A 13,778-nucleotide genomic window follows, 5' to 3' on the forward strand; every position below is an offset into this window, starting at 1 on the left:
TCTTTCTTATTCCCCCCTGAGTAAGTAGTGAGATCTAGGTGAGGAGACATGGACAATGGAACAAGTGCTCTGTAACAATTTTTATTTCCTTTTGAACTAATGCTCTGGAACTTGTTACTACTTGACATTAGCTTAGTTGAATAATCATGGGCTAATGGGAGAAAACAAAGACGGCCGACCTAGTAGTTGATTCTTCGCTAGCTACCTGCAAAGTGCTTTGCTCTTGCATGTGCTGTTGCGCTGTATCATACGTTCCCGCGCAATTTGATCAATCTATTTATCGATCCGCGAGAAGAAGCATCTACATCTCTAAATCAACTATCCTATCTATGATGATTGTGGCGGTGTGATGGTTCCCGGAAGATCACTTCAAATGATTATATACTATAATAGTAATTGGGCTAGATCACATTAAACAGTCCAGAAATTGTAGCTACTGCTCAATTCTTTTGAGTCCCTACAATAGTTGCCAAGCTTTACTCAATGTGATTCAACCCTTAAAATATAATGCAACATAGAAAGCAGCCATCACAAATTCAGAATGAAGTGGCTAGTCTTGTTTCAAGAAAGATAACAATGAGATGAGTAGTTGTATTGCCGGTTTTTTTTAAACGAATCGGCAAGCTGCCAATTTCATTGAATAGAGGAGTAAACTTTACAAGTGTGAAAGAAAAAACCAAGGCTCAGGACCTTCGAACCGAGCAATTAAAAAGAAAGCCAACTACCGAGATCTCTCGCGCATGCTAAAGACCACGATTTGGCCTCCTCTTTGACTTTAGCCAGTAGGCTTCCCGTCGCTACCAGGGTTAAGGGGTATGTTCCTTTCATTCCAGATTTCCCAAGCTACTAGGAGCGTTAGCGTGCGCATGGCTTTCTTTGGAGCATCTTTTGTATTTGCGGTAACCTCCCACCACTCCGACATCGTCGAAGCTTGGTGCCATAGGCTAGGGTTCAGTTGTTCGTATGCTATCCACTCTGCTATCGCCCCCTAAATTCTCCGGGTGTAGCTACACTCCGCGAGGAGGTGGATGGCTGTCTCCTGGATATGGTGACATAAGGGGCAAATGGATCCATTCGGCCAATCCCTGGTGGCTAGTCTGTCGGATGTTCAGACTCTGTTTTGGATGATCAACCAGGCTAAGGTTTTGCATTTACACGGTGCCCACAGCTTCCAGAATAGGTTGTTTGAAGTTTGTAGCTGTGGTGATTAGAAACTGTGCTTTATAAGCCGATGTCGCCGTATATTCACCATGGCTGGTAAGCTTTCAAGATATTTTGTCCTCTTCATGCTCAATCAGGTGTAAATTATGAAGTGTGTTCTAGACTTCGATGAAGAACATTCAGTTATGCAAAAAAGAGATTTAATTTTGAAAATAAGAGATGGTCTCCTGAAGGCTGAAGTAAGCCGAGTCTTTTCAAAAGAGAACTGTAGGTTCTTCAAGATGACAAACATGGCAGCTAAATACGCAATCAATACGGGCCGGCCGGTACAGATGAAATTCAGAACAGCGATAATACCCATGTGTAGGGATAGAAGTGGTTGATGTGGGAAATTGTTGTCAATTCACAAGTTGAATTGGTTTAGTCTTCCTAGTTAATTAATAAATTATTAGTTTAGCATTGTGCAAGTAGCTAGCAGCCATCAAGAAATAAGCTTAGCTAGATACACGACAGTCTTGGCAATTTTCATATACTAATTATAGTATTATGACGATCGATGCAGGTCGCAGTCCGTCCAACTATATTATATGGATACTCTAATTAATACTAACTTGGTCTATATTTACTCGTATTATTGTACGGGGGATGAGAAGGATGTGGTGGAATTTTTAGCATGAAAAAGAAGTTTAAGTTGGGAGGGATTAACTTACACAGATAAACACAAAGTATGAGATGAAGGTTTGGACACAGACGTCAAAAAGAACTGTTGATTGCTCGGTCTTGTTTGTAAATTGTGATTAAGATAGCCAGCTAATCGGTGAAGGTTGCCGGAGTTGATTAGCTATATATATGCATCAGTTTTCATTGCATTATTTTCCGTTAGTCTATAATTTTTTCCTACCATTTTTCTGCACCGCTTGGAGCCTGGACGTATTACCTCCGGAGTTATTTCTGTTCTAATTTCTAAATGGGCTTAAATGTACATGGTTTAAGTAGGAAAACGTGGTTTCCTTTCATTTGGGGCTCTTGCGATCCATAGCTAGGCGCCTAAGGCCTAGGCCCATCGCATGGAGGCCCAATTAAAGCCCAGGATATAGCCCACTCAGCCACATGGAAGTTTTGCAATTAGGATCCTGATGAGTAAAAAGTACACTGAAGGTCCCTCAACTTGTCATCGAGTTACAAAATCATCCCCCAACCGCAAAACCAGATACCGGACGTCCCTCAACTAACGAAAACCGGTCACAATAGGTCCTTCGGTGGTTTTGACCCTGATTTTGTCCTATGTGGCGGCTGAGTCAGCATGGGACCCACATGTCATGCTGCCACATCAGCCAATTCTCTCTCTCTCTCTTTTCCCCTCTTCTCTCCCTTCCCCATCTCTCTCCCTTCTCTCACTCAGCTGGCGGGAGGAGGAGGGCGTCGGCGACCAGACGCGGCGGCGGTGATGGCGGCGACAGGCGATGCGGCGGCGGTGGGGGAAGGAGCTGCGTGCGGGCGGCGAGGGGAGGAGCGGCGCACGGGCTCCCCTTCCGGCCGCCGCTCACGAGTCCGGGGGAGAGGAGCGGCGCCCGACGGAGTGGAGTTGGGCGGCCCCTCCGTCCCCGCCGCCGCCGCCAACGCGGCGCTCCCCTTCCCATCCCGGTCTACCCCGCCGCCGTCGATTCGCTCCCCTCCCCATCCCCCGCCGACCGCTGCTCCCATCCGCACCCCCGCCGCCGCCGCTCTGAAACGAGCCGGTGTTCCTGAGGATGAGATGGCTAACCTAGAAAGGCAACTAGCGCCAGGACCTTCCACAGCTCCACCAGCTCCAAGCACTGCTACTGCTCCTGCTAACCGGATGATGAACTTTGTCAGTGCTGGAGTGCAGGCACAGGCTGAGAGCAGCAGCAGGCAACAACAGGCTGCTGCTGCTAACAATGAGGACATCGAGCTGCCTAATGTTGCAACGAGGAGGAAGACGATGACCAAATTGCGGAGAAGAGTGTTCCCGCTGCGGTGTTTGGAGAGCTTGGCAAGAGAACTACAGAGAACAGGGAGGAGGAAAGCTCTAGTGCCCAGGAGAATGAGCAGCTTGGCACCCTTGAGAGGATCAAGCGAAGGCGTCAATGATCTGCCTCTATCAAGATGCCCACAGAGCTGGTGCCCTAGTAACTTGTAAACATGATTTTAAATGGTGTTTTTGCTCTTGTACAAAAATTTGCGGGAGTTATTAATCCGTTATTGATCTGCGATCATTTTTTCGTGCACTAACTATTGGGTATATTCCCCACTTTTTATTCTCTCTTCTAGGCTAGAAGGCAATCATGCATTATTCAATTCTTTTTCATTTTTGCGAGGAAACATTATTTGATTTCGAGAGTGTACACTGCTACTGGAGTGTTGAAACCTGAAAAATAGAACTAGGAGACTTCATTTCTGTCACTGTCTCATGTGGTTTAGCCTTTCATTTGCAAAGTTATTGGTGACCTACGGTTTTATAAACCGAGTAATATAATGATGGTGAAATGTAAACAAAACTAGAAATTTCGTTAACTCAGATTATTCGAAGTGAACCAAAATAGTGTATTCCTTTGATCACAAAATAACCATCACAAAACTGTCAGCAATTTTGAACATATATTTGCAATTTGAGCTCTGAAGGTAATGAATGGTGGAAAGCATGTAATGAAGAAGGCCAGAATAGAGGAAAGCGTGTACAATTTGATCACAAGGTCTCTCATCCGTCGATGGGCCGGAACACCTCGAGCGACTCACGCGGCAGTTCGTCGCCAATGGTGCTCACCACCTTAGCCGCGCCGACGGCCACCGGAAACGTGAAGTCACCGGAGCTCACGACTTGAACCGAAGCCGGTCTTCTTGCCGCGGTGAGCGCTTGCGGTGCCGGCGGCAGCGACGCCAATGGCACCACCCATCTGGAGCTTAGTAGTAGCCGCCGATGCGGCGGGCTAGACGTGGCCGGAGAGCAGCCCAAAGCGGCTGGTCCAGCTCGCCTCCGACGAGCACGCCACGGTGCGCCCGCTCTGTGAAGAAGAAGGCGGCGGCAACGAGGACCGCGGCGTTGCCTCCGTCATCCGCCGGACCCCCCCTAGGGCCCCCGGCGCCGTGCGGCGGCTTCGTCCCCACCCGTCGGCCGTCCTGCCGCTTGCCCTGAGAAGAGAGAGAGGAGATTGGAAATAAGAGAGATGATGACATGGCATCTTACATGTGGGGCCTACGCGCTGACTCAGCCGCTACATCAGACAAAACCGGGGTCAAAACCACCGAAGGACCTCAAGCAAATGGTTTTCTTAGTTGAGGGACGTTCGGTGTCTGGTTTTGCAATTGGGGGATGATTTTGTAACTCGATGACAAGTTGAGGGACCTTCGGTGTACTTTTTCCTCCTGATGATGATAACTGATAAGGAATTTTGTAAATTGGACCCTATTTTGTACTTCAGTATTTACATATCAGTCCCTGTATTTGTCTATCTTCTTCGGCTGCAGTCCTTCCTTCCCCGTCGGGCGTCGGCGCCGCCAAGACCAACCCTACCGCTCGCCTTCCACCGCGCGCTCCTCCCCGTACGTCTTCCCCGCCACCGATCGAGGAACCCACCCCGCCTCTACTCTCTCCGCACCAAACCCTTCTACCCACCGCCCACAATTGGCCTTCTCACCCACCCAGCTCAGGCGACAACTACGATTTTGGGGGTGAATGCCTGCATCCCATCTCTGGCTAGTGTGGCATGTAACAACAGTTTCTGTGTGCATCGGATTCATGGACCGTGTAGGTAGGGTGGAGCAGATTCGGCCTTGCCGGCGGTGCTCATCTTTTCCGGCGGATACACAGATGGATGGATGGAGAGAACGAACAGTAATGCAAGGACTCCTCTTGGTGCTGGTGGGCAAGTACAAGAGCATTGGAACACTCACTCCATCCATCCGGGTACGTAATTACGACAGCTTTGTCCGATTTCTGAATAATTTTAGTCCACTATTCAGTACTGCTTTGTAGTAGTACAATAACTAGACTATGCACGGGCCCTCACCTGATAACAATATATCATCTAGAATTGTACCTGCTAAAAGAAAATCATCACTTTTTTTTAATGTAAAGAAGAAAGCATCTTGATAGGGACAATGGAGAAATATAAATCGATTTTAACAGCACGTCGCAAAATTTTGCACAAGCATTCCCCTGCCTGATTAAAAATTGCTGTGCTGAATACTGAACAGTTCAACTCCAAGCTCTAGTGATTATTGTTGGAAGCGATGAAAATGAATGCAAGGGTGTCCCAACAATCTGGAGTATCTTTCTACTAGTTTATTTCCATCATATGTGTGTGCTGATTAATTGAGCAACCGATTAAGCAGACAAAGATAAAACACTGAAGCTCTCTGATCCTTTTGTCCTGTATCTCTGTGTATACAGGATATCTTCCATCCATTGTCAACAAACACCTGTCTACTTGCACTCTAGCTAGCTACTGTTGACCAATGAAAGGAAATTGGACTTGATACCAACACGCGTTAAACGCTAGTGGTTGCGTTTGCATCTAGTATTGCCATCTCGTGCATGTGAAATTTAGATGAATGCACACACAAGTTCTTGCAACTGCTTCTTCAATTCATTTTAAAGAAGCAATCCATGAAATATATTGGTGACTGTTACTCTAGCTTTTCTCTTTCTTTCTTTTTTTTTTTTTAGCGGGGGACTGTGACTCTAGCTAGCAGTTGGTTGTACATTACACTGGGGAAAGAGTGTGGAGCTGGAAAATTATACAAGGGGAAATATATATATATGAAAAAAGATTACGCCTAAATTTGAAGGTTTGCATATATATGTCTTCTGTATCCACAATACCATTAATGTATTATTCAGAATTTCAAGTATTTTGCGTGATACAGAAATAACTGCCAAACTCACTCAGAATCACTTTTCCATATCCAGCACTGCATTGGCATTGCAACATATGTATCTACCACATAGGATTTCTAATTTGAGATATTAACTAGAAAAAATGCCCATGTGTTGCAACGGGTGAAGTCTATTTTAATCTTATTATTGTTATATGGTTTAGTTAGGATGAAATTCACTGTGGGGGTTCGCTTGGATATATATATTTTTAGAAAATCACGAGCTGCAGTTAGGAGTCCGATCATCTCAAGTTAGCATGCAAGTTTTTTTAAACAGATTTCTTATATGATTCCTTCTAGATTACCAAAAGTGAACGATCTTAAAAACCGACTCAAATACGGATTTGTATTTTCAAAAGAAAAAGAACTTAAAAACCAACTCATACATGGATGACGTACCAAAATACGGGCAAAAACATATTCAATTTTTATAATAGTAGAGATAGAGATAGAAAAGAGAAGAGATATAGATTAAAACCAAAACATAAAATTAAAACCGACTCAAACACGGATGACGAACCGCGGAAACATCTTCAATTTTTATAACCGACTCAAACACGGATGACGGACCGCGGAAACATCTTCAATTTTTATAATAGTAATAGATTATACACATGCTTCTTAATTTCAGGTTTACTTCTTAGTCATGAGCAAAATGCTATGTATTTTTACCAGGTCACAACTTATCATTACAGCACATCCTGGATGAAACTCCAAGCTAGCTTATAGCTAACATCAAGTCATCATCCCCATATGCATATTGGACTGTGCTCACATCTTATTGAATCATCGAACGTCCAATGCTCAGAACCCAATGGTGAGTTCACAATAAACTCGAAGGCTCTCTCCAATTCAAAATCTATCAAATACTCTGGCATATTTTGTACCATACACAAGTTTTCAAATCTTTCATCTTGAACTTCATGGGCTTCGTGTTCAAGTGTAGGGCTATTGCATTTGTTTTGATTGATAGGTTCCATACTGTGATGGGCTATGTCGACAACATATGGATCGGCTATGCCATCTCCCCTGCATGTGTGTTGGCCATAGTAGTCAACGTTGAACAACTTTGATGTTCCATTTCCACTGGAATCCATTTGTTGCACTGTCTTTGTAGCAGGACAGCCTTGCACTTTACTATTGGCACACCTATAGTAGCTCCTGCTTAAGCAAATGAGCTCATTAGATGTATATATTTTTCTGTTAGATAAAACCAATATGCTTCGAGGAATGGAAATAAACAGGAGTTCATATGCTCATTTATACCTGGAATGTTTTGCTCTAGAGATCCATTTCTGACCATACTTCCTCCATTGATGTCCATCATTGTGAGGTGCTTGAGCCACAGTTGAACCTGTGTGTTCTGCATTCTTTCTATCATAATCAAGAGGATCAATCAAATTTCGTTAGCAATGAATGATAAGCTAGTGGACATTCCTCTAGTGGCATGTATTTATATACATATACCTTCTCTTGCTAACACTTTCTTTGGCTTCCTCCTCCAAGTTGTGGTTGTCCATGCTATGCTTGTTACCTTTTCTCTTACCTCCAACAAGATTGGTCAGCTTTTTAGTGTCTCCACCAAGTTCTAGCATGGAGATAGCCTTATCTGAGCAACTCAATATATCTCCCAAGAGTTGAAGAGCAAGCTTGGCTTGTTCATTGTCGCTCGGAAGTACTGGCATGACCATGCCACGCAGCTCCACCATGAGAGCCTTTTGGTGCTCTATCATGTTGATCACTACTTGACAGTCACTATGACCAAAAGATTCGAGAATTTTCATCTTATGAGTTTGTCTATTATGGAGATGTGGCTATGATAGTCAGGGCAGAAGGTGTTAGCTAACTGCAGCTTTAGGCATATATTTATACCGGTAGCAAGCAGCAGCACCATGATGGGAGGAATTGAGATTGTTCAAATGTTCTCACAACAAAAGTCTAGCGAAGTGAGGTCATTATCAAATACCAGTACAATTTTATGACTGAGAGCCAGATGTAACTCTAAAAAATTGCAAAAATGGGTTCTATTCTAGGATGTCTCTCCTGAGTTACATATATCTTACGTCAGAGCCTGCATCAGTGTTTTCTTTTATTAGTGAAAGTACCTAAAAGGTTAAGTTTTTGCTCAGAACTTCATCCTAAAAGAAGTTTGGAGAAAATTACTCCAGGAACATCGTAATCGAGTAGAGGAACAAACAAATTTCCCTTTTCCGGAACAAAGAAAATTTGTTTTGTATATTGGGTGACTATAATCCCATTGAGATTGCATGTATATTATCTTTTCTTCTATGGAGTATTTATCATATTATCACTGTGAAGAGTTGTATATAAACAATTGTAAACATAAATCCCAGCAGACCCAGCCCAAGAAAAAAAGCGATTTATCAATAACCTGAGCATATCATTAAAAAAATATCTGTGTATGAAATTACAACATCCAACCATAACTGATAGGTGAAAAACGTTTCTGTTTGTACTTGATGATCAGGAGGATATGGATGGGGTGACTTGTGGCTAGGAATGATTCCTGTGATTGTTGGCTGACAGACCTAGTTACCATAATATAAATGTGCGAGCAGCTGCTTCATTCCACATCATATGTGGATGCAAAAAATTGCTCTGGTTTTCTGGTGGTTGTAGAGAGAAGATATATGGAGACCACAAATTGTCCCTCGTTACTGGTCCCTGAATAGGGACATGCTTGCTTTGACTCCAATGGAACGCAATCAATTGTTCCAATCGGCTGGCCGGCAGGTTAATTTTTAGTTTAACTCAAGCATGTTTCTTGTTTCCAATTAAAACACCTATCTGGTAATCTGGATCGAGTGGATTATTACTAGCTTAGTGAATCTGTTGGATTAATCTTGTCGAGCAAACGTGCATATTAGCCTTGATTAATTGTGCCAATATTAACTTTAATCAAGCTATAGAGCAATGGTAGATCTTCTCGTAATATCTGTCCAAGCCAACCATCTAAGGGGGAAAAAAAGATAAAAGGGGAAATTCAATCCAGCTATGGCTTTATCTTTTTGCTATTCTTCTTGTATGGAACTTGTAATAAATTATAGTAACAATATCTTTTGCTTCTTTGAATGTAGTAACTGGGATGTTTTACTCCATCGAAAACACGGCGTGACCGTGCGAGTCAAGAAGGAATACAGCCCTTCTGTTCATTTTGACAGCAGCTCGGATGGATGTACTCCAGTACTGTGTCGTTTTTAGTTCGCTGTTGTGTTCTGAGCAGCCAGTTGGCAACGACGTACACAGTCAAGCCATTCTGCTGCTGCTTCGTTCTGTCCACCTAAGGTTCGGCATGTTCGTTTCCCCTTTAGCTTCTGAAATCTGAATTCTAGCTTGACAATTCAACTGAAACGTCAATATCAATGGTACAGTCGTGATGTTTAGAAAAGAAAATTGCTCACCATGTTGTAGTTGTGATTTGTGTGTTGGAATCGATCTCCTATCAACGATAGAATTAAATTTTCTCAGGAGTTATAAACATTATGTAATACATGATCTTATGTCCAGGGGCTCAGAGCGGTAGAGGAGCTGTCAATAAAATTGGACAAGGTTAAGGGTAGAGATAATTCACGGTTGCAACCAAACCAGTCCAAGGGTCATATATCTACAGTTTTGGGCTAGATATTTCCTGCATACCCCCAGATTGAAAGCAGCCCCTAGCTCTCAAAAGAAAAAGGGAATTGGCCCAAGGAATTCAGACACTACTATAGTACTAACATAGACATGGTGGCGCTGCCTTGCGTAAGCCACATGCCCGAAATCCTCAATCCTCAATCCAATTTGACAATTCATATTTTTCCCCCTACGATAGTATGATCAATGCCCAACCGGGGTCCATTGAATTGCCATCAGAATCTAAATATTACCTATATATTAATTGTTAGGTTTAGTTGATGGGTCCAGTGGATGAGCCAAATATTGAACTTTCTCCTAATGCTCTTGCAGTAATATGTCAGGCGATGAAATCATTACGGTATTTATGATCTCACCATGTTTTATATCTAATGTTTTGCATATAATAATGCCCATCAACTTGACAGGTAAAACCATAATGGAGCTGATTTGAAAAGAAAACTACTGACGACGAGGCGACGAGGATGGATAGATGGATCAACTTTAAAAATAAATGAGATGTGCGTGAAACATCTCGTTCTTTTGGTGATGTCCTGAAACGAGGTAACATTTGGATGCCTTTTTGTTAAGTTCTTATACACCTATAACTATGAATATACTTTAATTTTAGGAAGACAAAAACATCAACTTCTAGTACCTCACAAATTCTGCTTGGGGTATATTTTCTGCACTGGACAAAGAAAAAGTTTATTTTTACCGTGAAGTTCTCAAACTGTACGAGTAATGCCCTTTTTTCCGTGGTTGTTTCCACTGGCATAGCAATGTTTTCACTTTTCACTGATATTTCTAGCAGGTCCCACATAGATATTTTCCATCTCCCTACTAGCTACAGGCTTAACTGGTGTCTAGTCTCATAAGCATGTGCAGTAGTACACTTACAATGTGCTTACTGAAGCTTCTCTTTGTGCCTACAAGGTTGGCGCAGGTGCACGTACACACCACACATGTGATTCAGTGTGACTTTTTGAAAAACGGATTCAACAAAGAGTGCTAGGTACAAATCCGTCATCATCACAAAATTCATACTGAAGCTAGATAGCCTAACAATGTTCATATTTCATATGGCTAGACGAAATTAAAAAACTGAACCAATATTCTAAATGATATACTACAAGTCTACGACACACTCAACCTCTACTACTGTAGCAGCGGAATAATGGAGTACACATATATCGTCATCAGTGCATATATTCATTAATATTTCTGGGTGTCCAAATAAAGGTACGAATAATACTAGAAACATATGGACGGGATGTATGTAATACGATACTCACTTTTGCTTACTGCCTACTCCATTATATTTGTTGGCTGAAGGAGCATATGCAGTAATCCAAATGGATATATAACAAACGCAGTCATTGTCTCTCTTAGATCCTGTCAGGCGTTTGGTGAAATCGCAGGTGAATTAGTAAACTAACTGTTCCATCAATAGAAAGCACCTCGTAATCTAATGAGATTGGTGCTAACTATTTATAGCGGATAAAATCTCCCCATCACAAAATCCAATTTGCATACTTGAATAAATTATATAGGGCATTATGTACAACGTAAGTAGATGTGGGCGTCATGTCCGGACATGGCCAGGTAGCTAATATAATCTGTAGCTGCACCTTCAATTCTGCAAGTGCATATATTTTTGTACAGAGATTTGCATGTTTAACTACAATATATAGCAATGGATATAGATTCATGGTATTAAAGTGCATGTGCGACAAACCTGTGGCGGCTGTGGGTCAGGTCCCCTGCTTATTTAATCGCATATACGTCATTGTACAATAATTAATTAGTACATAGTGCTGATCTGCTAGCAGCAGCTAGAGCTGTTAGCTACTGGTAGTTGTTGCTTGCTGTTAAGTGCGCACCTAATGCATGGTACTCTAATCATATGATTTCCCAAATAAGGTATTGTTGTAGCGTCCTATAAACAGAGCACGATTAATTTATGCATGCCTGAAGAAGATAAGCAGTAGATCGATCTGGAGCAGGCAGCATCCGATGCACTCTGACTATTCCAAGAGATAAAGACACTTCAATTGAATTAAGCTGATATATATAGTTTTTTTAATCTAGATCTTTTATTTCGGTTGATTAATGCTGCTCTCTGAAGGAAAGCAAAACTTATTTGTGTTGTGTATCCAGTACGCTGATCAAACCGGCCACGAAGAAATAATTTTCAGTACTTGCAAAAGGGTATAGATAAATTTAACTCGTTTGTTGACGTGTTACAGATAGATCAGTTTAATTACAAAACCTTTTCAAACCCACAGAGCATTTGTATCCATTTCCCAGTTGATATCCAAATCTAAAGGTGCATATGCAGTCATGTCGAACAACAAGACATCAGCGGTCAGTTCATCAGCAGCTGGCATCATGTCAAGAAGCTTATTGCAATCCTCAACGACGACTGATGATGAACATGTGACGGAGATGTTGCTGCACTGGCTGCTGTTACCGGCGTGTACTGCCGCAGCCTGCAGATCGCTGCTGCTGCTCGGACTCTGGCAATGGCTGTCGGTGCTAATCTGTGATGCTTCGACGACGACATGATCATCAGCTAATGCCGCAGGGCCCTTGCAGCAGGTATGCTGGCCGTAGTAGACAACCGTGTACATGATGGGGTGATCGCCATTGTAGCTGTTGGCGTGGTGCAGGTCTTCTCGCTGCTGCACCGTCTTTGTTGCCTTGCACTTCTCTTCCTGCCTGTAGGTGCATCTGTAGTAGCTCCTGCTCAATTCAGATTGATGCAGATATATAATTAGTTGGTGTTTATACTGATTAGATCTTGATAACACGATTAATCAAGGGTGTAATTAATTGAATGAAACTATTAATTCATGAATGTCTGAATCACATACCTTGGGTGTTTGGAGTTTTTGATGTGCTTCTGCCCGTATTTCCTCCATTGGTGGCCATCGTAGTGTGGCACTGGAGTTTCAAGCGACACCGAGTCACCAAATCTCCTGTTTGTAATTGATTGGAGAGGATACAATCAGTAAATCAAGAACAGAAATCGTTGATGAATTCAAATGTTTGTGAAACCAGAGAATGAAAAACATGAGAAATGAAATTTATTTACAGAAGTAGATATAATTTGTACCTTCTCTTGTGTTGGCGAAGAGGCTTGGCGTTGTGATCCTCAGCTGCCTTGCTGCTGCAGTGATCATCATCATCAGAAGAGGAAATGATCTTCCTGACTCTCCTTTTGTCATCAACATGATGATGATGATCATCATCATGTGGAGAAGAGAGCAGAAGCTGGAGCTGAGAGATGGCCTTCCTCGAGCAGTCGAGGATGCCCTCCAACATCTGAGCAGCGAGGTCGCATCGCTCGTCGGAGTGAAGCGCCGGCAACACGATGGCCCGGAGCTGCGTCACCAGAGACTGCCCCTTGGCTATCTCCCTCAACGCCGCCCGGTGGTCGCAGCAAACAGAAGAAGGATGCCATTGATCAGCAACTAGTGACCTCTTGTTGCTGCTGTTCTTCATGATCTCCTTATTTCCTAATTAAGATCTCAAGCTCCCTGATTAAGATAGCTGCTGTTCTTAATCGGTGCTAGATAGTTGTGGAAAGATTAGTGGAAGCTAATTAAGGGAGACGATCACCTGGCTTTGTGGCAGTGTGGTTAACCAGGTTTGTCAGAAGTGTGTACTTGATTGGTGCCTACTTTAATGTGGCTATATATACACGCGATGATGGTGTATACAGTGCTGTTCAATATGGCCCTACACTTACCTCAGCTAAGACAACTTGTATCCTAATATAATCGGCTCAGGCAATTGCAGGGGAAGATCAATAGATCTCATGGATTGATACGATGCATGTAGCACATGCTTATTGGACTATCAGTAGAATAAGTTGGACTTAGACTAATTTGCAAGTTGCAACCACTAGCTCTCTCTCTCTAGCTAGATTAATTAATATAAATATATAGGAGAAGAAGAACCTTCATGCATCTTGCAGTGTGACGCATAAAAACTAAATTAAACTCCTACCACACGCATGCTGAATGGAGCTCATATATACGCATGGACTCGGTTTCTTCCTTAGTGCTAGCTTGATAGATCAT

General features: G+C 42.7%; 2 protein-coding genes and 1 long non-coding RNA gene across 4 annotated transcripts; 1 reads left to right on the forward strand and 2 right to left on the reverse strand.

Moving 5' to 3' along the window:
• Positions 1–6,624: 6,624 nt before the first annotated feature.
• On the reverse strand, positions 6,625–7,902 carry LOC127754744 (probable WRKY transcription factor 67). The gene is made up of 3 exons (XM_052280306.1): positions 7,525–7,902; positions 7,324–7,431; positions 6,625–7,218 (listed from the first exon to the last, which is right to left on the reverse strand). Exons 1-3 carry the CDS (start codon positions 7,839–7,841, stop codon positions 6,801–6,803), a joined length of 843 nt encoding a protein of 280 aa, XP_052136266.1. The 5' UTR covers positions 7,842–7,902; the 3' UTR covers positions 6,625–6,800.
• A 655-nt stretch (positions 7,903–8,557) lies between these two features.
• Positions 8,558–12,573, forward strand: LOC127754746 (uncharacterized). 2 transcript variants are annotated; one of them, XR_008012886.1, is made up of 4 exons: positions 8,558–8,811; positions 9,156–9,363; positions 10,119–10,254; positions 11,979–12,067. It is a non-coding gene; the product is annotated as an uncharacterized LOC127754746 (long non-coding RNA). The 2 variants fall into 2 exon arrangements; XR_008012887.1 differs by having other exon boundaries at positions 8,562–8,811; positions 12,032–12,573.
• On the reverse strand, positions 11,899–13,666 carry LOC127754743 (WRKY DNA-binding transcription factor 70-like). Its single transcript, XM_052280304.1, has 3 exons — positions 12,809–13,666; positions 12,567–12,671; positions 11,899–12,435 (listed from the first exon to the last, which is right to left on the reverse strand). The coding sequence occupies exons 1-3, from the start codon at positions 13,195–13,197 to the stop codon at positions 11,967–11,969; spliced, it is 963 nt and encodes a 320-aa protein (XP_052136264.1). The 5' UTR covers positions 13,198–13,666; the 3' UTR covers positions 11,899–11,966.
• Between the last annotated feature and the right edge of the window lie 112 nt (positions 13,667–13,778).

The sequence above is a fragment of the Oryza glaberrima genome, chromosome 11 (assembly GCF_000147395.1).
Source record: "Oryza glaberrima chromosome 11, OglaRS2, whole genome shotgun sequence".
Taxonomy (NCBI): domain Eukaryota; kingdom Viridiplantae; phylum Streptophyta; class Magnoliopsida; order Poales; family Poaceae; genus Oryza; species Oryza glaberrima.

What these genes read in the sequence shown, in the direction of transcription:
- LOC127754744 (XM_052280306.1), bottom strand. Translation starts at nt 7,841, where the DNA reads ATGAAAATTCTCGAATCTTTTGGTCATAGTGACTGTCAAGTAGTGATC. An exon ending in GAAAGTGTTAGCAAGAGAAG is followed by an intron (nt 7,432 to 7,524) that starts GTATATGTATAT and finishes TGATTATGATAG; the next exon opens with AAAGAATGCAGAACACACAG. An exon ending in TCTAGAGCAAAACATTCCAG is followed by an intron (nt 7,219 to 7,323) that starts GTATAAATGAGC and finishes TTGCTTAAGCAG; the next exon opens with GAGCTACTATAGGTGTGCCA.
- LOC127754743 (XM_052280304.1), bottom strand. Translation starts at nt 13,197, where the DNA reads ATGAAGAACAGCAGCAACAAGAGGTCACTAGTTGCTGATCAATGGCAT. An exon ending in CTTCGCCAACACAAGAGAAG is followed by an intron (nt 12,672 to 12,808) that starts GTACAAATTATA and finishes AATTACAAACAG; the next exon opens with GAGATTTGGTGACTCGGTGT. An exon ending in AAAAACTCCAAACACCCAAG is followed by an intron (nt 12,436 to 12,566) that starts GTATGTGATTCA and finishes TGAATTGAGCAG; the next exon opens with GAGCTACTACAGATGCACCT.